Source organism: Zosterops lateralis, assembly GCF_965231275.1.
Source record: "Zosterops lateralis genome assembly, chromosome: 2".
NCBI classification, from domain to species: domain Eukaryota; kingdom Metazoa; phylum Chordata; class Aves; order Passeriformes; family Zosteropidae; genus Zosterops; species Zosterops lateralis.
The window spans coordinates 111,609,809-111,634,956 of NC_139763.1; the positions used below are offsets into that span (position 1 = coordinate 111,609,809).

At 39.5% G+C, this 25,148-nt stretch overlaps 1 protein-coding gene across 6 annotated transcripts in view; it reads right to left on the reverse strand.

The window, feature by feature from the left end:
• The window catches only part of ROBO2 (roundabout guidance receptor 2), a 445,348-nt gene that overhangs the window by 134,215 nt on the left and 285,985 nt on the right, over positions 1-25,148 (reverse strand). For all 6 annotated transcript variants that reach the window (XM_083855698.1, XM_083855697.1, XM_083855695.1 and 3 more), the window contains 3 exons: positions 12,429-12,586; positions 10,702-10,822; positions 763-901 (listed from right to left, as the gene is read on the reverse strand). In XM_083855698.1, coding sequence (XP_083711824.1) covers positions 763-901; positions 10,702-10,822; positions 12,429-12,586 — 418 coding nt within the window. The remainder of the gene's footprint in view (positions 1-762; positions 902-10,701; positions 10,823-12,428; positions 12,587-25,148) is intronic.

Genomic DNA, 25,148 nt, shown 5'->3' on the forward strand with positions numbered 1-25,148 from the left:
GGGTTGTGGAGACCTGGGTTCTAATTCCTGTTCCCAGAGCTATTTCCATGTTGAGATTTTTTAATGAAATAATGATTCAGCATCAAAACAAGAAAGAGTTCCAGAAAATGAGGACCAAACACTGCTCTGTTAGTTGAAAGGAGCCAAACTAATTTAAAACCCTTTTGCAAGAGAGACTCCCTTCCCCTGCTCACTAAAATTTTCTCCTTGTTTGCTCCAGACTAAATTAATCTTTCTTGAACACAGGGGGCCTGTTCCAGATTTCAACTCTGCTTTACACTTCTGCTAGTCTGGCTTTTTGTTTCCTCAAGAGGAAGGTTTCTCTCCAAGACTTAATAGACATGAACTGAGGAGCCAGCAAAGCCCACCATGCTCCACTTGTAATTCACCTTGCCATTGCACCAGAGCAACTTTCCTGCCAAGTTTTCTCCCTCTTGGTATCAGCACATCATCCTGAAGGCTACTATCACTATTACAGTCCTAAAACATCTTTACTGCCTCCAATAAATCCACTCAATACCCATGTGCTCACAACACCAAGACATCACTTTTCTTTATTCCACAAGAACCCATTACCTGGACAATTCACCCAGGCTGGGCTTCCCTGCACAGTTGCCTCTGGAACAAGATTTGTAGTGCCAAAAAGAGCAGCAATGTGGGACATAAATCTTGGACACAATGTCAAAGAACAAACTCTTAGCAGCAGGGGTGGATTCCAGCATTGTGCAACAACTGAAATGTGAAAGTAAACGTGGCTCTCACCTTCCTCGTGGTAAGTCTGCATCATCTTTCTTCCACCGGACCGTGGGCGTGGGATCCCCCTGCACCTGGCACCGGAAATCCACAGCCTCCTCCTCCAGCACCACTTGGTTAATGGGTCGCCTGAGAAACGTGGGCCGCTCTTGAAAGAGACATTAAAAATTCCACAGTGAGTCAGAGGGCTGAAATGAACACTTTCTGACTTTTCAGCATCTTGTTGCCTACCCATCCATCAAACAGAAAAGGAGGCTGAGCTCCACAGATTCAGACAAGTGGGACTGATGATGTGCATAAAGAGCCAGGGAGAGGGCTGCCAGGCTAGATGAAGAGGCAGGGGCTGTCCCATCCCTCACTCCAGCAAAGCCACCCGAAAGCAGCCTGTCCCAGGACTGACCGGCCACCTGTTGGACAGTGGAGAGGCCTCTGAGGTCATGCCCTTCTCTGGAAAAGCTGTGGCTCTGCAGTGCTGCCCATCCAGAGCTAAGCAGTGTATGAGCTGCCAATGGAGTCTGCCTGCCTTTAGCAGTGATCAACATCTTAGTGCTTCAGAGGAAAATTTAAACTCTGTCTTAGGCACCTCAGGCAATTGTGAACTGTCATGCACAGGACAGAGCCTCCCTGATCCCCATCACCAACTTCACCACAAAAACCAAATTAAGGTCTGAATAATAACTTCTGTTTACCCTTGTTATGTGAGGCTGCATGGCTACAAATAGTATTAATCACCATAATGTTGTACAGGCCTGCTTAAAATCCAGATGCAGAGCCACAATCTCATCTCAGTTATAGTGGTACAAAATCCAAGTACTGGTAATTTCATTTGAAAGGATGTCACTGGGGTTAGTTTCCAAGTTGCCTTTGGACGCCACAGATTTTGTTCTGTCCTCTCAGCCATACCACACTTTTATTGTCATAAATTATTTATGCTAGCCAAACCATTACAAGGCTGGGTTTATATGAAACAGTATTTCCACTCAAGATGGGAATTTGTCATAAGGATATTTAAAACTGGTTACACACTATGTTTCACATTTCACTCTCAGCAAGTGAAGGGATATGATGTCACTTTAAAAAATTCCTCAGAATTCACACAGATGCAAGCAATACCAGATTCTGACTCAGGCAGTTTGTATTGATAACTACAGAGCTAATGTTATAGGTTTGTTATGTATGATTATTATATGCAAATATATATTTTTTAAAGTTAAAAGAACATTATTAAGGTTGAAAGATCAAGCAGGCCACACTTACTGACAGAATTAAGGCTGTCTGCATGTCTTTTAATCACTTCCTTTCTGTTTATGATGCCTTATGGGACTGGTTGCAATTACATGATCACACACTATTTTTTCTCCAAACATCTCCAGATTGTTGGTATTCAATTAATGAGCAGGTGTTTAATATTTTGCTTTAGTTGCACTGTTTAGAGGGTGGCTCCATGTCTAACTACTCAAACTGCACTTCAAAGACAGAATTATTAATTTCCTCATGACCTCTATTACAGGTATCTTACTGCTTTATAATTACCTCACTTATTTTCACAGCTCCTCTCTGAGGTACGATAGAGATCTTACAGAGCAAGGTAAAAAGTATCTGCTAAATTTTGACGTTCAGTCTGAGCCACAAAACTGACAATTTTTTTTTTTTTTGAGGGAGTTGGGCAGAAATGAAGTTTTAATTTTGTGTGTTCAAAGCTCAGCTTCCATTAATTCAACTGCTGACAAAAAAGTGCTCACCACTTTTACAAATCAGAATAAAAGTCAGAAAATGAGGAAAACAAAACCACCTGTTAGTAATTATGTAAATGAGTGACAGCATCGCACAGGAATTCCTTGTTAGCAGGGAAACCTATTGGCAGGGGAAAACAAATTTTGTCAGCAGAAGAATAGACATGCTCAAAAATCTATAGCACTTTTCCAGATGATAGAGATGAAAGCATGTCTAACGGGCAAAGATTCTTCTCCCCGAGCCTTTGCTTTTGTCCTATTCCTATTCTTGCCCAGGATGTGCAGATTCCAGCAGTGTTTGGGCAAGTAAATTCATTTCTAGCCTCTCTGCTTATATTGAAATCTTTATCATTTCCCATTTTAAGTCTGTGTACAAGCCATATCCAGCTGCTGACTGTTTCCTTAGTCGTTTTATCTTTTTTTTTTAGCCCAGAAATACCACTTTTCACACCTGGAACCCAGGAAGTTCACAAGTCCAATTCCCCTCCCAACTATCCCTGCCTCTCCCTTCTTCATACCTCAACAGCAAATGGACTCTTTTCAATTGATTGTTTGGTCTACATTGAACTGCAGCTCCTTTTCCCCAGGTCACCCAAATACAGCCCATCCACAAACTTAACACAAGAAAAATCAGCTGAAATACCCAAAGACCCTCCCAGGAGAGTGACAGCAGCAGGAACACAGTGCAGACACAGGAAAATGCTTCCCAGATCTGCATTTATTGGTTCTCTGGTATATGAATGGATGACTCTATTACTTTTTTTTTTTTTTAGGAAGGTGCGTATTTGGCTAAATTTAGTGAAAATCCTCTGGACAAGTCAAAAATAAAGCACATCTCTGCCATAGTGTAGATATTCCCAACATATTTTAGGTACCTGATATTCAGTATGAGGCACCTGCACTTCTCAGGACAAAAACCTTCCTCCATTGCTGCCATTCCTGCCCATTTCACTCCAATTATCCCCTCTGCCTCCAAACTGCAAGAACTTCAACATTCTTAGAGAAGAGGGAATTATTTTGTCAATTTAAGTTTGCCAGCTAAAATCAGTTTTCCATTTAGGCATGGAAATTTTTGGATAAAGACATTTTAATTTGATAAACTTATTAAAAATTGGACAAAGAAGAAAAAAAAAGAAAATCACCTCACAAAAAACCCCAACAAAAAACCCCATCGAAAACTGAAAACAAAAAAAACCCCTCACAACTATTATTTTCAACGCTAATGCTAAGCAATGTACTTGGCCCATCTGTAACTATGTGAATATGGACAGGAATATTTTAATGACATTTTCTGCGAGTTTGCAACAGCATCTTTTTCACAACTTCTGTCCTAAGAAGAGCTTAGACCAACTCCTGCTTTCAGCTCATACACGATACTCTCTTCATTTCAGCATTTGTTTTTCAAGACATGATCCTAAACAAAGAAATTCAGATCTAGATCAGCACTCTGATTGGTGATTTAGAGGCCCTGGTTCATCCCCATTGAATTTAAACAACTCTGTGTGTGTCTGTACACTGGCTTAGTCTGCATACAAAAATCATTTTAGACCAGGTTTACAAAAGCTGCATGTAAACAGCTAAAAAATTAGCATGTGCATACTTATGAAATTGCTACTTGTGGCTGTAAATTCTCCTATACAGGAGATGAGAAAATAAATCTGTCTCATTTTGAGGAGAACCCAGCTGAGGAGAAAGTAAATGCCCCTGAGGTCATTAGATAAATCACTGGGTTCCACATCAAGGCAATTTAGGAGAATACATACATTAGTTTCATATCAGCTTCTAAAACTGTATATTTTCAAAAACATTTAGGAAGTTGCTAGAAAATTAATAGCTATGTGTAAGGGCAGAGCCCAGTTAGCAACGACAAGCAAATACCAACAACTGCTGCTTCCATTTTCCCATCATTTCTGCATTTTGCACAGCATGAATCAGGAAAGAACAAGTTCTCTCTTATGTTGTTTCCTGTATTTGTATCACTCAGAAAACCCCTTGAATATGTCCAATAGCTAATTATAGAGCTATAAAGTGATCAGAGTGAATACCATTGCCAATGCAATTAACATTCTTTATGTGAGATTAACTGGATTTGAGTCACCTGCATAACTTGCTTACAATGTTAATCTCTCAGGAGACAGAGCACTGCTTGCCCAAGCATGCTAAATAAAGAAGGTTTCTTTGCACAGCCAGGTCAAATTTAGTTTCAGAGCTAATCTTGGGGGGGGGGAAATATTTTTCATATTTTTTCTTCTGAAATGGTTTGCCCATAAATAAAGCCTTGTGGTATAATTAAATATTGTTACTCTGTCAACAGCATCCAGAGCACAATATATTTGTGAAACCAGAAGAAAGGGTGATAAATTAAAATCATAGGCATATATAAAAATTTTAATATAGTTATTTTATAAGCTTTCACTGAGTAAATAAAGTACCCACTTCCCAGACTTTCTCTGATGAATATTAAAAATCTTTGAAGAGAACTATAAAATAGGTCATGGTTATATGTCATGTCAACCAGTCATGCTATTACTAGCATGACCTTTATAACTTCAGAATAAACTTCGCTTGCAGTTATAAAAGGGGATTGTTAATGCAATCTGGACACACACCTACAATCTGTTGCAGTGCTTGAGGTATGTGCTGCAAGGGAACCTACAGATCAGAGCCAGAAACAGCAAAATACTTTCCTTGCTTTGGGTGCTGACACAAGCTAACCTCAGAACTTAATTTTTCCCATTTTAACAATTGGTCTGAGTATCACAGTCTATTAAAGAGACTCAGATGACCTTCAGATGTATTATTGCCCTTTCCCTGTTCCTCAAAAAGTAAGACAGCCATATATGGGGCCTCAATCTAATTAAAATGATCCTAACTACTTTAATATATTTTCTCTGCTGAGGCAACTGCTAGAGTGAAGGATTTGATGGTCCTCATAATATAGAGCCTCAATCTGAGTTAGAATTGTTCTTGTTTTCTCTGTCTTTGCTGGGTAGAAGATATCATTTTTCCAAAATGTTTTTGTGTTCTAAAAAGAATATTAAAACACAAATTAAAAGGCTTTGGGGAGGGATTTAATAGCAAATAGTTACATTTAAAAGCTCCTGATTCAAAAGGGGAAAAAAAGGAAACATCAGATGGCTGGAAGTAACTTTCACTTCAGAATGCTGTCGATAGATATTTCATAGATATTTCATTAAATAGCATAGATATTTCATTAAATGCAACATGATCTTGATGAAGTAAACTCTCTGCCAAAAAAATAAGACAGGACATTACGATCTCACTGGATTTACCTATGTTGCCCTAATAAATGAAAATAGAATTGCAAAAGCAGGCGGTTTTATATTTATAGACATTCTTCTACTGCATCTTTTTAGCACTATTCCCTTTCTCATTTGAGAAATAAGCCCTTGTGTAGACAGGGCAAACTCCTACCGTCTAAGCAGCACCCAAGGCTTTATGGGTTTGCACAGTAAAGTCATGAAACTCCAATAATAAGCAAATGCTGTAAAATGCAGTAAAATGAACATTATCACTTGCTAGTGGTTTTCTCTTTTTATGTACATCTACAATCATGTTAATTACAGCTTTTACTGACTGTTACATATAGACTTTGGGGACCACATCAGACACTTTTTTCAGAGCTATATCATTATCCTATAACAAGTTCTTGGTATCTGAGGATAACAAATATTCTAAAGATAAACTGGCTTTTTGCAAATGCCAGAAGTAGACTATGAGTGGAAAACACAGGGATTTGAAGAAAACCAGGAGGAGACTTGATCTGAAGGACAAAATATACACTGCTGACTTCTGTGTCTTGACCTGTGAATGTATACCCGGTTTTAGTAGATTTTTCCACATGACTGGGAAAGTTTTCCAGGATATAATGGGTCAAGACTCTGCTAAGTCCTTTCACATAGGCAGAGCTCAAGAAAGTAAAATGGGGCACAATGTCTTCATTAAAGGGTTTTTGGTTTGTTTTTTGGTTTTTTTTTCTTCTAATGCCATGTCATCATAGTATATTTTTTCTGAAACTAGGGTTTCTCTTTCAGCCTGACAATATCTACAGAACATCAAACACAAATACTTCCTCAAGCATCAGACAAAAATACCTCTTCATCCCACAGGACCTTATTAGCCAAAAAAAGGTTCAGATACCAAAGATAAAATCAAAGATTAATCCGAACCAATCTTTAATATGTCCAAATAGACATCTCTTTTAAAGATATTTTTGTACTCTTCTTACTTATGCTTTATATTCTTTTGAGGCTCTTCTAAATATATCTTTTTCTACTGCTTGATGCCAGTCTCTTGAAGTTGATATACTAAGGCTTTCATTGATTTCACTGAGCTTTAGAATCAATATACAAGACATACCTTTGTACATTCTCTTCAAACATGCCATTTTAAGTGCAAAGGGAAATAAAAGAGCATGAAACACTTAAAACAACTTGAAAACTTATCTCAGCATGGTGAAGTAGCATGACAAAATGATAAAGGTTATCATAAGGAGTAATTTTTTCTTTATTTAATTTCTGGCTCCATATTATGCAGTCACAAACAAAGCTTTCTTACAAATTGAAATGAAACTGTTTCTGTTTTGCATCTTGCTTTAATTCTGTTCAGCCAAGGGCTATGAGCCCAAGCACAAGCAATGCAGCCTAATTTGTATCACTTAGACTTCGGAAATTGGCCTTTGGAATAGTGTGCACACAATAATCAAGTCCCATGCTGCCTCTTTTTGTGAACATTAGGACTGAGGTTATTAACTTCCTTTAAAGTGCAGCTTAAGACTGTGACAGACCCTGTCTTTCTGCTTCACTCCGAGATTACACATTGGAGCCTCATAAAGGCAAAAACTAGCAGTAATGCTTGAAAAAGAAGACTAACAAAATGTAGTGCATCTTCATCACTATTCAAAACATAGTTTTGGATAGCACTGCTTATATGATCTTTTATGAGCTTGCCAATTTTCTGCTAATAGAACAAACCATGACTTGAGAACTAAACTAATGCAATCTGCCTAACAGTATACTACCAGTATGCTGTTAAAAGTGTCTAAATGTTGAAAACAGTGTTTCCTCTGCAGATAAGCTTGGAAAGAAAAATGTGAAAGTTCTACATGCATTGTTCATAACTATCTCTCAGTAAAGGTTATTGAATGGGTACCTAGCCAAGTGGACATATTCTACACATGGGAAAATTTTATTTTCTCCCTCTAATGCTTCCCAAGGTTCTTATGGCCCATTTTATTTTATTGTTTTTAAACTCAGGGAAAGTGTAATCTTTCAGGCTAGGCTTCCACGCTGTTCCCTTTGGGCCACCAGTTCCCACCACACTGAGTCAGTTTTTCCAGAGGCAATGCCTCAAGCTAAATTTACTGTACAGGGAGCCAGAGATCTGTCACAAGTTACATGCAGAAGTTAACTTCAGGTATTACAGAAAAACTTGCAAAGCCAAAAGTAACAAGTAGATGGTTTGGAGAAAGTTTTGAGAGCTAGTATGAAACAGTTCCTTTTCCTGCATAATGTCTTTACTAAGGCTCCCTTCACACTGTGGAAAGGGTTTGGAGAGTTGTTATTTGGGAGAGGAATGAAGACATGACTGATCAGCTAATTAATATATATTCCTTTCCAGAATCAGCACCAGCTATAGCTTTGCCAGTTGCCTACTAAAACTTTCTAAGTCTCTCAGTCAAGATCTGTTTTTTTTAAATTGTGAAGTCCATTTTCAAATATGCTCAAAGCAGTTAAAGTTTGGCACGTGGATTGGCTATAAGTATTTCTAGTATATTTTTCATCAACATTTGCAGTATTCCCATGTTCCTCAGACCCATGAGTCATATTAGAGGTAGCTGTGGACCTGACATATGATACTGGTGGTTTTGCCTGTGTTCAGTGAAGCCAATTTGAACACGCGGAGCCAGTCTGACGTTTCCCAGAGTCGCTGGATTTATTGGATTTATTGTGAGTGCTTAGGGTGATTGGACTGTCCAGTGGATACATTGCTTCCTGGAAATATCATGGGTAATGCTCTCCAGTCTCTGTGCACATCCCTGCTCACACATGGGAGTCTAGGAATGGAATATAACTACTGGAAAGCACGGGCAAATCCCCTCCTTTTGTATGGAGAGGACCAGGACTACCCTGGACACGATGTTACAGTGAGCCCAGTGCACCAACACAGAGCTGCAGGGCCAGGAAATGGGCACAGGGCAGCCAAAACATCGTGTGAGACAGCAGGTCTCACCTGAGCACCTGCTTCCTGCATGTTGTTCTTGCACGGCAAAAAAGAAGGTGGGGAGGCATCTGGGAATACCCAGATAGGAGGGGAAATGTAGATAGGAAGACACTGCAGTAGGGAATTTTAAATACAATTTTTCTTTTCAGGTAGTCTAAAGCAATTAAGAAGGATTAAAATATCTAATTTCATTTATTGCTGATTTTGTTTGGCATTCACCAAATAGTTTTAGATTGTATTCTGCAAGTTGATTGCTATGATTATACCCTGTAAAAAAATCAGAATATTGTAATTGGCTATGTATTATTTTACATATCCAGACGAACCTAATACGTTTCATAGCTCTGCAGGATATGAAATTACATGCACATTTCAGTCTTCATTCCTACAGTTCAATGCTTTTTAACAAATTATTTTCTTAAGGATTTCTCAAGGCTTTGTAGTTTAGGACTGCAATCTGCTTGCTATCCACAGGGAGTATTACCAGAGATTAGCAGTACTTAAACTGATGAAGGAGATATGTCATGTCTCTTTTGCATCTGTATAAAGCTACAGCTCTAACAGATTGGCTGCAAAGGGCATAATAATTTGACAGAAATCCTTTCTCTGCTTTCTCTGGGTTGTTTTTTTTTTGTTTGTTTCTTTGGTTTTTTTGGGGGATTTTTTGCAAGTTATAATAGTTCTGCCTTTAAAAGCCACATGTTTCCATGAATCCACAACAAACCAGTTGGAGTGGAAACCTTTTCAGTCTTGAAAAGGAGGAAGGCAGCATATCCTCAGAAATTCATGGATCCTGTGCAGGAAAAATCTTTCTCTGCCTTTTGTGAATCACATAATATATATATATATTCTTTTTAAGTGGACAAACAATGTGCTGAATTGCACATACATGCAAACACAGAGATGGCAATATTCATGACTGGGTTTTCCACTGCGCTATATTAGGCAGAAGGTGAAAAAATCAGGAGCATCTGCTTGACAAAGGACCGTAGGATTTCTACTGGAAGTCTCTCTGGGGTTACAAAGGGTCTTGTTTGAAATTTCAGTACTGTATCAAGGATATCAAAGAGGTGCAGCGGGAGGGAACATTAACACTATTTCTCTCTCTCTTGTCAGCATAGACATGTTTTCCTTAGCAGCGAGAGCTTTTTCCTTATTGATCTTCCTTTGTTTACTCAGAACCTTTTGACTAATTCCTACAAACCCACAACTAGAGGATGTACCACAGCATGATTTGTGGCTTTGCTTCTTATCCAGTTGTTGGCAAGATGGATCCAGCTGTAGGCTGGGTTGTTACTCTGTTCTTGCTCTGGACCTAGCCATGGGGCAAGTGCTCCTACCAATCAACTTCTTGCCTTCCCCATTCTTTCATACAGGAAGCTTATTCATTTTTAATTCATTCAGAAGGACCAAAAATCTAAATGCTGTTCTGGCTTACAGGAGGAAAAGCTGTTTCAGGTTCTCTTAAAGATGAATGCCAAAAGTTACTGCTATATATTCAAAACTTTGATTTTGGAATTATCTTGAATGTTGTTTTACTGCTCAAACGAGGTTTTTTGTGCTTTCCTACAAAGGTTTGATTTCACAACCCCTCGGGAGTATGGAATTATTTAAATAGGCAATCCTGGTCTAAATCTCTGGTTAGCAGGCATTGCCAACTGTATTAGAAGTAGCTTAATTACATTTGGCCTTTCTGTGAGGGAGAGCATTGTCCTGCAATAACATCACTGTGGAGCTCCAGTCAGACTGAAACTATGAGCTGGAGCTGACAAGGGAAATATCGAGTCACCATAGCTTCATCATTTATAAACTGCAGCTTTTAAAACCTGGTCTTCCTTCTGAAGCTGTGAAATGCATCTTGAGCAGTACTACTGTGTTTGGTTAACCTTCCTTTGTCTTGTGTTTTGATGAGCCACCCAGGGTAACTCAGCCTACAACATTTGTAGGGAAATAAAATCAGGGGTCTCCTTACCAAAGACAGTCAGCTCTGCAGGGTCACTGTCACGCTCCCCCACCATGTTGGTCCCCACACACGTGTACATCCCTGCATCACTTTTCCTGGTGTTGGAGATCATCAGCTTCCCACCACGGATCTGTTTCAAAACAAGGAACATATTTTTAACTTCAGGTAAACAAAATACATCAGAAAAAGTGCTACCTTCTTGGGCGACAAGTTCCACAATCAAGACATCCTCAAATTCTTTTTGTAAATATATGTATAATTTTAAATTATAGACTTTAATATTTAAATATATTTAAGGTGTTCTAGAACACATTTTTATCCCATTGACTAATTTCAATTGCATTTGATTTTGTTCCTTTGGCTTGGATTAGATTCTTTATATTTCAAAGATTACATTTCTTGCTGCCTCTTGGCAGGACAGACTACTTTTATTTCTTGCATGGTGATATGTAAAGCACTCTTGACGTCTCTCTGGGAAAAAAAAGTCAATCTGACTTAGTTTTATTTAGTTAATTTTATTTTACTGATGTCTGAAGAGTTTCCTTGATCACTAATAAAGGCAGAATTTCTCTTTTTGTTGAGGCAAACTGACTGAATCTGGCCCAAACTGGGAATTCACCTGACACTTAATATTTTCTTGGCTACAAAGGGTGCTTACAGAGTGAAAGAGCAGGGTAGTTGGAAGAAATAAAGTAAAAATTTGTGGCTTGTGAAGTCACAGTGTCAAAGGTTAGACAATGAGGTGCTTCAGAATAAGCTGGGAATTTAACCAAAGAAACTTGAGAGTCAGGCAATGATAGCCACTTCTCTGCCACTCTTTGCTCTTCTACTCTTCAGTAGAGCCTAGCACAGACAGCCTGGTCCACAAACAGCAACAGCTCAGATTCTTTGGCTTGAAATAATTCCTTCAGCATGCAGAGCCAATAATAATCTTCCTGATAGTAGTTCCGTGTTGAATAAGGTCAGCACTGAATCATTCCATAGAACATAAAACTTTATTGAAAAAATATTAATGGGGAAAAGCTAAGCATGTAAAAATTAGGAATGAAACATGTTCTCACCCCCTTAATTTACCCCATTTGCTTGCACAGACCATGATTTATCTCTAATCACTTGATGAGTTAAATATTTCTGCTGGATCTATTTTCATTCAGTACAAGAAATGAATGGCCACAGAATTCAACCAGTGTTACCCATTTGGTCAACATTTATTCCTTTTCAGGAACCATATTTCTTTAGAGTTTGACTTCAGCCTTCATTAAGACACATCCAAATCACTGCAACAACTATAACATTACTGGTACCACTCTAAGATGTTGGGGTTTTTTCCCAGGGATTATTTGTGCATCTCCTAGATTTGACTGAATTTACTTATAAACACCTCTCTGAGAGAGAGTTTGGAGTTTGAAGAACTGAGGTGTAGAAAAGGTAAAACCAAAAAAGACATCCACTAAGCCCTTTGTCTAACTGAGCACCTTCTATGGCTGAATCTCCAGCTCTAATGGACCTCCATCACACTGGATTTACAAAACAACCCCCAAAGAAGCCCAAGCTGGAGAGCCAGACTGAGAGCAATAAACAGCCTTCCCCCCTCATTTGGGAAAGCCTGGGGAGGCAAACTGCCAAGAATAACCACAAATCCCCACGGGAAAGGCTATAAAGCTGTACAAGTTCTTTGGCACTCTGCTGTGGGCCATGTGCCTACACGGATAAACATCCACCTGAGTTGTACTCACACTGATCCTCTCCTCCCTGTCGTCAATACGGACTTTGTCCTTTTTCCAGTAGATGGTGGGCTCGGGGTGCCCTCGGGGGGGCTGGCACTCCAGAATTGCAGGCTCTCCAGCTGCCACCACCACGTCCGTAGGGTTTTGGCGGAAGTCATCCCGAAGCACTGCAGCAACAAATGAAGGGAAGAGGAAAAAAAAAAAGATTAATAGAAGTGATGGCATTGTAAGTGGGAGAGGAAAAAAAAATAGGAATGTACAGTATTAAGCTGTTGGAATCCTAGAAACTTAGAGTTTGGGGTTTTAGTGTATATTAAGTAAAACATATGAGTCAAGATAGAGGATTTTAGGTGTTGTCTTTGTCCTTCTTCCTTCTTCATAGATTTGGGTGGTGTTCTCCAATTAAGTGAAAAAGGTCTGCATTGCGAGCCTTAGGTGGTCATTATTGAGTCAAAACCATAATAATATAGATGTCACCTTAGTATTGGGTATTTCTCACTTAAATAACCTTAGGAAGAGTTAGAAGCACTCCATTTTTACCTCGTTTCTCTAACTTGCTAGTTAAGCTCATGGCATGTGAGCCTGTAAATACTGTATATAGATAGGATATAATAAACATTACAAGTCCAAACTCAACTTCATGTTTCCTGACCTGACCTCAGCAGAAAAAAAACCCAAAACAAAACCTTTATATTAAACAAACAAGTCCCAACCATTATTAAGTGATGACTTTGCTTCTTATATTGACTGCAAAAGATCTCAAAAATGAACCTGGGCAGATACGCCCTTTCATCTAGTGGAGGCAGATTTCATGTACAGGGCTTTTGTTTTCTCTTTTTTGCCTTTCCAGATAAGAATACTGCTCTGTATTTAAATTATAAAGACATGTAGCACCCATTACTCCTCCTAACCTTGACAGAATCACGTTCTGTTACATAAATTCAAAAAATCACATCATTACAAAAGCAGCACTGCAGGTTGGCTGTTGAGCTCTTTTCATGACAGAAAACAATCTGCCTTTTTTGAGTCTCGAATTCCAGTACAAGCTTGGTAAAGAAGGGACAGAAGTAATAGTGAATTGCAGAGTTACACCTTGGCTAAGGGCATTGCCATTATTATGATCATGGTATTTCTGGCACACACACTAAAGGGTCACCAGTTCTGAAAGGTGTCAGAGAAATATAACTAATAGTAATGTATTACTATTACCAGCATATTTATTTCTTCCTTCTATATTTTTAGTTCTAATATTTTTGCCACCTTGACCAGCCCTATCCCACTATATTGAAAAGAAAGAGCATTTAAATCACCAAGCTGTTTGAGAACTAAAGTAGGCAACACAGGCCAGTTTCTAATGCAAATCAAGCTTCTGTAAAGGATTATGTCCAACTAGCTGGCTTCAGTGTGTTAGAATGATATCCACTTCATCCTTCTTCTTCCATGTGTGTCCTAGTCTCTAGGTTAATTGACATTCTTATAAACATAAAACTGAAAATAGCTCTAGATGAGCTACTGAAATAGAATTTAGGGCAATGCCCCTCCTTGAATTTCAGCTTCGCATGGCTTTCATTACAGCTTTAAAACAGTTCTCGCCCTTAATGGAACCAGGGCCCTCTGAGAAATTAGAATACACTGTATCCTAGTGAAGGGGCAAGTCAGGAAGAGTTCAGCAGAAATTGCTCAGTCTCATTTCATAAGCAGAGATAATTTACTGCTTTCAGTGTTAATAAAACGTGCCCCATTTTAACATTTGGAACTGAATATTTTTCTCTTCTGTAATAAGCCAGAAGAAAAATATGATTAATACATACAAGAATTGGTCTCTGAGTAGTCTGAGGTTAGTGGGCTGTATGTACTTGGCACTCGAAATGACATGGAGGTAACTTTTATTGTTCTCCACTTTGGGATACACAGGTAGATCCCAGAGGAAGGAGGGAATTAATTGGAAGTTAATTCCTTTTCTAATACACACACACACACAAAGAGTGACTATTTAGGTCTCGCTCCTGAAGCATAAAATAAAAGTGACAGGAGGCAGCTGGCAACAAATGCAGCTCTGGCAAGAACCCACAGTCTGCTTAGGTGACACACCTAATAGACAACAAAAAACTCAATCCACAAATATTTCTGTATAATACAAATCTTCTGATTCACAATAACCTCAGTGGCAGAAATGGATTTTATACAACTTCAAGATCAAGTGGAAGAAATAACTCATGCAATGCAGAGCACAGAATTAATATGATAAAGATCACGGCTGCTGACTATTGGCAGTACAACACTTTGCAAAGCCAAGAAAGTCAATATCAGGGGAATGTCAGGGAAAGAACCAGAAAAAAAGTCTTAAAAATCATGGGTTTTAGGAAAGCAGCTTCATGTGTCTTTGTGATTCCTATGATACACAGGAAGAAAAGTACTTCTAGACAATGTTATGCTCACATTTGTACAAATGGCAAACAGATAAAAATTAATTTCTGCTATTGTTATTACACGCAAAATAAATATTAATTTTATTGGCTTGATTCTACTTGCAATTACAGAACTTCAGTGCAAATCCATTAGTGGAAAATCCGCAGAAAATCAGCAGATGCCACCACATAATGGCTTTTATATTCCTGACTCCCAACTGCTGGCAGCAATATTAAGGAAAGCATTTTCCTTGAACATTTCACACTGCTGTATGAACCTGACAAACACAGTTTCATGGAGTGATACACAGCAAATTACATTAACTTTCTCTGAATCATCCCAGCAACTGTGTAAGGTTCCAATCAGCCTCAGAATATGAGGCTAAGAGGTGATTTGATTTTATCACATTCCTTTACCCAAAGTCTCACTGCAAAACTGGCCTGAATAGAAGACAAAATTGATGCTACAGGCTTTGCTTCATCTCGCTCTGTACCTCAGTGCATACGTGAATCTTGAATAGATATATCTCACCATTTCCATCTAAAGCATTCTGTGTTTTGGAGGGGGAAAAAAAAGGTGGGAGAAAAAAGAAATAGGGAAAAAAATAAAGCCGTTACAAAAAAGCAAAGATAAGAGAAAAATGCACAAAATATAAATTAAAGTGAGAGGAGAGGAAGGGGGCGGGGGGGACATTAACTTTAGGGAAATGAAAAAGAAAATGCCAGGGAAAGGAAGGGAAATAAAATAACAAAAGCAGAGGGAAAAAAAAGCTAAAGAGCAAAGAGCACAAGCTGCCATTCTCGTGTTTCAGTATTTTAATGCAATCTAACAACAATGAAATAAAGCACAGATGTTAATCTGATCAGCCCAGTCACCCCAGAACATCCAAATATCATCCCAAGAGAGAGGGAGCAGGGAAGAGGAGGGCAGAGCATGAGCTGGTGAGCTTGGCTGTCCTCCTGGAGTGTGTCACAGGAAGCCACAGAAGGCAGAACCATCGACTGGAAGTTGAGTTCACACGTATTAGCACACTAAATGGAAAAGTTGCAGCACAGCTTAGTGCACTCACCATATCTAATGGTACAATCATCTGTGAAAACAGAAAAATGATTGAGAGCTGCAGAATATTCCTCAGCCAATTATCCACAATTGCTGGATACTTCCAAATAACTAGTGTGCCTGAGCAGATCACCCTCCCCACAGACAGGCAAAAGGCTTTTGTTCACTTGGGAAGCCAGCCATCCTCAGGGCCCTTCTGGCAGGGCACAAATACCAATGTTGTAAAAATTCAACACAGGCAGCACTATGTTGCCACCAGCCTCCTCTTCCTCATCCTGTGTTCCTGCTTTGCTTTGTTCCAATTTTACACACAGCTCCCTTCCTGCTTGCATGGGTGTTTCCCTACATTTTTGGGTGTTACTTCACATTCTTTACTGTGAGGGTGGCAAAGCCCAAAGAAGCTGTGGCTGCCCCAGCCCTGGAAGTGTTCAAGACCAGTCTGGGTGGAGCTCTGAGCAATCTGCTCTAGGAAAGGTGACCCTGCCCATGGGATACAGGGTGATCTTTAAGTCCCTCCCAAGCCAAACCTTTCTGTGATTTTATGACTGAACAAGAGTTGTCAAAGGGGAAGATGCTCCTCACACTGCACACCAGCCCTGGGACTGCAGCACAGCCATGCCCCAGGGGCTGCTCCCCAACACCAGCACAAACACCCTCATGTCTCAAAAGGCAAAGCCTTGCAAGGGCAAAAGCTTCCAGATGGCCCAGCCCCACTGTGTGGAAAGGCACCGAGGGACAGGAGAGCTGCAAAGAGCAGCTACAGCACACATACAGCCTACAATGGGGCTGCAGACAAAAGTTAATTAAAGTTTGATCGGCCTCTCTGCGGCTCAAATGAGCTGATGCTGCACAAACAAGATAGATGTCTGTGAGCAGCCACGGCAGTCTTCAGGGCAGCCAAGGCCCCTACGGCCCTTTCCAGGTAGCCAGGAGTGTAAGCAGGGAAAGCGAGCACATCCAGCAATGGGATAAACACCTGGAGCACGCACCTGTCAGAGCCAGGGATGAGGGGCAAAGGAGCAAAAAGGAGCCCCCGCTCCCAAGGCAGCTGCTAACCAGCACCTGCCAGCTTAGGACCAAATCCAGGCCTCAGTCAAACTGATGCTCATAAACTCAGGGAATTACATGGAAACCAAATTAATTTCCTCGGCTGAGGTTCCAGCGATTTGTTTAAAGGAAGTGGAGATAAAGCCACGATGTTTATGGGGTAGGAGGGAAGGTGGCGGGGTCAGAATTATTCTAGGCTAGATATCCATGCCTTAATCCTTCCTCCCAGCTTTCAGGCCCTTAGAAAGAAAACATTTTTATAGGATTTACATTTACATGATGATTACAAATAACCATCTGTCTGCTTCCAGTTTTTCAATCTGGTCCATGTCCCACGAGCCCCCAGCCTGTGGTCAGAGCAACTAAGCTGGAAGGAAGAAGTGGATGCCCGTCAGGAGGCTCTGGGATAATTGCATTCTTCTCCCACCAGCGCTTGTCTCTCTACCTCCTCCTCCTCTGTGTGCACGGCAAACATCTGAAATTACCGGGGATGGGAGGGAAGGAAAGAGTATCTTTGTTGCCTTTTTCAATGAATTATAATGTCTTAAAACACAGCTACATCTGTTGTGCTGACTAGAGGGTATAAAGGGATATTGAGTAAATATTAATGTGCTTCTGGAACTTGGGTCCTGGTAGTTCATCTTCCCCCTCCTGTTGTGTTTTGTGCTCATCTCAGGATAATGTTATCCTCATATAAAGATTTTAAACAGCCTCATTGGTGGTGGTTTGGTCACCTGCCACACCACAGGTAGGTCTCCCCACATCCAAGGCACTTCCCAAAAGGCATTTTCCCGAATCCTCATCTCTCTGTCACTGCTTTGGCACTTCCCTCCTCTGATACATACCGATACGAACAATCAACAGGAATTATTAAGTCAAATAACTACCCAGATGTCATGCAGTGGACAGATTAAAGGATTATTATACTTCAGGTAGCATATGGTGCAGGGAGGTATTTTAGATCTTGACTAATGTGTGTGATCTGCTGAAATGATCCCTGAGCAAGCCAGCACTACCTGCAGAAACAGGGTGACAGAAAAAAAACAAATCCAAGGGGTCACAGACAACTTCCCTTGTGAAGAATAATAATACACTTTGCTTGAAGATGCTGCTGCCTGACCTCTTTGTTTCAGCAACTGTCTCTGCCTCATTTTGTAAGGAAAATTGTAACAAAAACTCACAACCTTGGCAATAGTCCTAGGCAAGACTCTCAGGGAGTTCTTGAGCTCCCTCTGCATGTGCAGAGAAAAAAGCTGCAGCCAGGAAAAAGCTGCTAACTTAAAAAAAAATGTTATAAGGAGCTTTACATTTTTTCCTCCTGTTTTTTCTCATCCTTTGCCTATCTACTGATACTGATACTGCCTAGCAGACACAAATGTTAGTTAATACACCATGACTCAAATACGTTCAGTAAAATGGAGCCCCCAGTCCATGAGAATCATTTTCAGAGGTGTTAGGATATTTTCAAGACTCTAGTTGCTTTAACAATGTTTGATTATTAGGGTACCTAGAAATCAAAGTAATGATCAGCATGGAGACACCTGTATCAAGAACCAAAAAGAGAATCTTCTTCCTTGCCAATTCAGCAACTTTCTTTGGCTTTATCCCTTTTTCTCACTCAGTATTTTATGTGCTTCTGAACTTTATAAATTACCCAGTGCTTACAGCTCAAGGGAGCTTGCTCTTTATTCTCAGGCCTCAGTAAAGACAAAAACGTGGAGAAAACCCTGACACATTCTCTACAACTTTTAACTGTTTATATATACAGATACAGACACACAAAAATTATGATGAACATTAATGTCTAAATGTAAAAGCATTGCTTCTAAAGACAGAATATATTAAACCAGGTGAACAGAGAATTACAGTGTTGAGGTGGGTGAAGTGACAGTGACAAGTAAGGAGACATTCTAAATGGAGTCAGTGGATGAGAGCTGGCTTTTTGCCTCTCCTCTAAATTGCAGTCTGAAGTATACCCCAACTAGCTGACTTTCTTTAGGAAAGAAGACAGACGTTTTCCTTTCTTATTTACAGCACACAGTACCAGGATTCAGACTTTGAAATCTTTCTAGCCCAGTTAAGGGCACTGCCAACCTATTTTCTCTTTTGCACAATTACACATGTATACAAGTGATAGTTACTGCAGACTTTAGTTTATGATTTTTTTCTGATTTTTTAAAGGCTGCTGTTTGGCTGAATTAACCATATGCAATGCAGCCTGAATATACTTGCTGAAAAATTGTATAATCTCTCTGCCTTTCCTGTGATTCATTGTGATCACTTGAACGCAATCTGACATCTCCGTAATCTTTTTTTCTGAAAGATTTTATATGACTACTAGATAGCATGAAGAGCAGGGATTTTTCTAATTTAGAACATAACATATTTATGTTTAAGCTTCCTGATTGAAAATGAAGTTCTATCACCTGTCTTCCTCGCAATGAATCCCCAATAACCTTCTCCCTTTTTTAAACTCCCACCTCCTTCCACCAGCAAATTCTGAATGCTGCAGTTAACAGTCAGCAATCTCATTACCCATCTGCTATAAATCTTCAAAAGCATCACTGTGTTTTGACAGTCAAGAAAGGCAAAGGGAAGCAATAAGCATAACCAAGTATTCTTTATGAATGCAAATATCCTGAGGACCACATTTAAGTAATTTCAGAAATCTAAAGCTATACAACGTAATATGTTGAAAAATTTTCTCTAGGATACAGAGCAGATTTCTTTTTTCTTATTCTTAAAGCATAATCAGTCTTGATGAATGCACTGCACAGATTGCTAATGTGAAAAAGAGACACATTACTAGGAGTTTTATTTCACTGAAACTGAAAGCCCAACTACTTGCTTAAAGTTCAGAGACTTTCTAGAAGAACTGATACCGTAATTATAGACAACAAACTTTTTAAAAGTGCATGGTCTGCTGTAAGTCTTCAAATTTAACAAGGATCAGCCATTTAGCAGTTTAACTCAGATCTGAAGATAGCTTTTACCATGATCATCGCTTTTAATGGACTACATATTCAGAAAATCATGGGTGTTACATAAGTTAGAAAAATTACTTATTTATTTTTTAACCAACTAATGTGAATATCAGATGTGGAAGCAAACACAGTTTAAGGAAATACCACATGAAAATTGAATTGACAATTTTTCTGGCACTTTTATGGCAGAAAGTTTTCTTTTCAGCAGGAATATGGGACAAGTTTCACCAAAACCACTAAATCAAATCCCATGAATTATGCTTCCTCCCATATCCCGTGAAGTATAATCCTCCCATGCAGTAGGGAGGATTGTGTTTAGGAAAAGAGGAAATCCTCCCCAATGTCCTAGTCTACTGTTATAGAAGGATAGTTTGGACTCTGCCTGTTTGGTTGCCAAAAAAAGAAACTTAAAAGAATTATGAATATATTTAAAAATTTCAAAAGTAATGCCCTCCAAAAAAATCTCAATAACCTTGTTACTGATCTACAAACAAAATTCTGGTGGGAGCTTTTCACCAAGTGGTTGAGTAGAGCACACAAGAAATTGCATTGTACATTTTGGGTCTGGGTGTACAGCAGAGAGATTCCCCAGAAAGTGCAGATTCAATTAGTGAGGTTCAGAAACTGCAGTATATTAACATGCAGGTTTGCTTTTGTGAGTACAAAAGTTCTACTGCCAGGTACCAGCAGCACTGTACTCAACCTAATGAAATTGACCTAGAGTTTGACACAACACTGAGCAATTGCATTTTTTCTGTTTCCAAACTGAAGCTGGTTCTCCTACAACCACTTTAACTCTATCAGTCCCCTGGGTTTCCAGTTTGAGCTCAGCCAAAACACCTAAAATGTACATGTGCCCTCAGTAAAACAAAGGAATAAGAGCAGCTGAGAATCACAAAAATGAATACAAATGAATGAATATTTCTTGTATGAGAAATATAGAATGTTACATGCTTCATTTAGCCAATATAATACGGACTGCAATCTCAGAGCTCCACTGAAGTGTGAACAGCCTCTAATAAACTTCTTGTGTACACATGCACAACACACACACAACAGCTGGGATGCTTTCCTGTCTTGGCAGGGGGCACTGCCACATTACTGCTACACTTCAGACACATTAGGCAAAGCATCAAACAAAACAGGCCATTGCGCAACATAGGAATCCTCTTCAATCCATCCTCCATTTCTCCATGCCCAACCATGGCCTTTATCTGTTAATTACAAGCTAAAACTCATCTATTCATTTTTTTTTTTTTTTTCTTTTAAATGTGCTGCTCCCTTCAGAAGTCAGGATTGGAAATGAGATATGTGAGCAGACATAGCAAGGCATGTATTCCTCAACAAGCTTTTGTAACTGCACCACGAGGGGACTGTGCAGCCACACTTCATCAAACGTGGAGCGTGAGATGCATCCACAGCTGGTGCACAAAACCAGAGGGAGCCGCCCGCTGCTGCTCAAATACCTCCCTTCCCATCCTGCAAACTGTCCCCACATTAATGGGCCATTTTGAGTGCTTGCCAGATGCCATTTCAACAGGCTCCATAAGCCTGGCTGGCCTCATGCGCTCTGTCCCACCAACAGGCACATCATGGCACACGGGCTCAGCAGCAGCAGCTCCTTCTGGACCTGACCTTCAGTCCTTCTGAGAGGCTCAATGGTTCCCTCTTTTTATACAATTTGTCCCAGCAAATACAAAATGGAAACTAGAAAAGCATAAAATGTGTTCACACGGCCATTACTGAGGCATGTCCAGTCAGCATGTCCAGGCACCTTCTCTGAAAGAATTTATAACAAAGCCCCACCTCCTAAAATTCCTCTATCACTTATGTTTGCATATTATTTTAATTCAACCTTATTTGAATGATATTCAATAAATAAAAGAAGCAGGGACACATGGCCTAGAGAAAGTGTTCTTTAGCACATCTACTCTGTCATCTCTTAAAACAATAAAAACTTTTTCTTCTTCCAGTGTTGTCTTTTAAGTCTCATCATTGGATTCTTCCTTCAAAAAAGGAATTTCAAATTCTTTAACAATGGACCAAAAGAAGGTTAGAGAACATATTTTCTGTATTATCTTGACAAATGCAAAAGAATTTATCTGTCACTTGTTATTGAATCAGTCTGAATAATAAATTTAAGTTTCCTTCTAAAAACAGAAGAAGCAACATGATACATGGAACTTATAATAAAGTGCTCTTAGGATGAAGAGTTCTGTCAACATATTACTAACTATGAAATAATCCACAAACATCTAAATAAAACAGTAGTGTGCTGTGGTCTAAACATGAAAAGAAAGCCTCAATTTTAAGATTTTATGCAAAACCAAGAAGAAACTAGTGTAAATTTGCCAGTAACCTTTTGCAGTTTTGATCTATTCAAATAGCACAAGGAATTACTTCTACACAATATAAAATATAACTGTTCCACTTATTTTCAAAACTAAAAAAAGAATATAAGAGTTCACGTTGCCCTCATTATTATTCACTACATGATGCAAGAGGAAAGAAATGAGAAAAATTAAAGAAGCGGGAGCAAAGACCAACCATAATAGCCTGAAGCAACAATTTTGAAAAGGGATCTTTAGCACCCAGAGACCAGAACCTGGATGTCCAGCTTCAGCCTCCAGTCACACTGTGCTGTGCCTGAGACTCCAAATGACCTTCAGCTGAGGGGTTAAGACTCAGACACACTGTTGAAAATACAGTAGCATAATGTTAGGGATTGCAGTAAATAGGAAACTTTTCCTTTATTTTTTTTTTTTTTATTTTTTATTTTTTAACTAATAGCATTGTCCCAAAGTGCTAGTTCATGTACAACAAATTTTACATAATTAAAAAAAAAAACCCCACAACTATGAGTACAAGAAGCTAGAATAATAAAACTCCCCACATGCCATGCATCTTTCTAAACCCTTGGTGCTGAATATTCCTCTGCCAGTTCAGTACAAGAGAAAATCATAGCAACTACAGATCTGCTCACTCCTTTAAAATAAGAGAAAACTGACCAAAAGCACAACACAACTGTGTACGCAGGACAGAAAAGCAGCAATCTGAGATGTGCCTGTGGAACAGCCTTTAAGTTACTCAACAGCTGGAACAGCCCTTCCTATGAAGGGCTCACATTCCTCTGAAGGGTCTGAAAGACCTCTGTTAATCCAACATTAGAATACAAAATCCATTTTACAATCTTTCGTCTTCCTCTTACCTCCCTTCCAACTGCAAGTGTAACAAAGACTCTGTTCCAGCTCAGGCAGCATTCCATAACTAAACCTTAAACAGATTTAAACAGAAACCTCCCAGCACATTTGAGTCACTCCTTAGCACAGAGTTTAACTAGACATGCAGTGCCTGTGTCTGTAGTTTCCACAAACCAGATAATCTGTGTACATTTACAGGACACTATCATTCTTTGATTGCATTGGAAAGCAAGAGGCTGTACCAACTAGATAAAATATTCAAGCACCATCTGATAGACAAAGCACAATATTGAAAGAGGCAGATTAGATCATTAGACTCGACAGGATTGGATGGAGGGAATTTTTAGCCTCCACCACAGTATTCACTTGGGATAGATTTTAGGCCAAGTACTACAAACATTTCCTTCCATGCCAATTAGAAAAGAAAAAGAAAAAAGCAACAACTCCTGTTGCTGAGGATCTTTAACCCAGATCACTCTACTGGCCCAGTTCACAGCCCAGATTCATAAACAACTGAGAGAATGACAAGCTATTACAAGCAGAGGAAATAAGTGGCCAGGAGAGAATAGCACTACTTAAAGCAGATTTTCCAGCAAGGAAAATGTGTTGTTAAACTATGCAGTATGCTTCCCTGTATTTAGACTAAGGAATTTAGAATAAGGAATATATAAAATGCAATAGCTCAAATAACCAGTGCACGCTGTGGGATTTCTCTGAGACCAGGAGAACTGGAAACATTCTGTAGTTCACTTGTGCAGCTTCAATTAAGGCAAATTGAATTAAACTCTCCCTTGAGGAGGACGTCTGTAGCTCTGCTCCTCCTTTTCTGAACAATTCCAGATGTAGGTGTAGAACATTTTCAGTTTCTCTCTGAAGAATCCCACATGCCTGGCTGTGCTCACATTCATACGAAGAGGTGAGCTTTTGGGGGAGAGAGGATAGGGCACTAACCAATGCTAAGTCAATAGCTGGGACATGTCTGATTTTACAACTTAATTCTGTTCAGAGAGGCTTCCTTCCTTAGGAACGGTCAGGTCTGCTGAAAAAAAAAACCTCAGAAGAGATGGAAACACTTCTGCTGCTGAACAAATGGAAATCTAGTAATGTGTGGCTCATATTCACACAGCCAGTGGCACTTTGTTTTCCTCCTCTCATATCCAGAATTTATTTCCTGCTTAATAGTTCTTCTTTGCTCTTCCTTTCACCTAATCCAACCCAAGGTACTACTCAGGCTTCCTTTCCAAATGCCAGCAGTACCCTGACTTCTGTTGTAAGGAATCATCCTCCCAGTGAGGGTTTGCAGATTCACCTTAACATTTTGAAGCTCAGAGACCAGAACTGCCACTCTTGGGATACACTTTTGGGTCTGGCTTGAGAAAGAGTGACAGAATTCCTGCAGGTGGAATTGCTGGCCACAGTTCATGATTTTTTCTCCCTCAAGGAGACATCTGGCTAGAAAGTTCTTTCCCCCCCAAGAGCAGGGTTTAGGAGATCAGCTCCATTTTACTGAAACTCATGAAAACTTTCAACACCCGCAGAGGCTTCCCTCACTCCACTAAAAGGCTGTGACATTAGTGAAATTATTTATTTTTAAATAGCAGATCACAGAGCTACCCTATGGACAAGAGACTGTACAAAATCAGCACAACTAATACCTTGCTTAAGACTTTTCGATTTTTTTTTTCTCATTCTTTTCTAATCAAACATCTGGGGCCACTGAGCTACAACCCTCCCTTCCTTTGTCGAATGGCTGAACAGAAATTCCAGCTTTGGCAAAGCAGTAAATTCAACGTCTAGTTGAAATTACTGAACATGAGCACTTTAAATCCACATCATGCAGGATTTCAACACCTAAACATACATTTGAATTAAAATTCAGCCAGCGTAGAGCTGTTAGGTGGGAATTTGCCTGTGATTTCTGGGCATCCAGGAGCCTGGACCGAAGACATTCATCACTGTTACAGTGGGCATGTCAGGAGAGCTGGTAGTTTGAATTCAAATCCCTGCCAGTTCTTTTTAAAATAATAAAT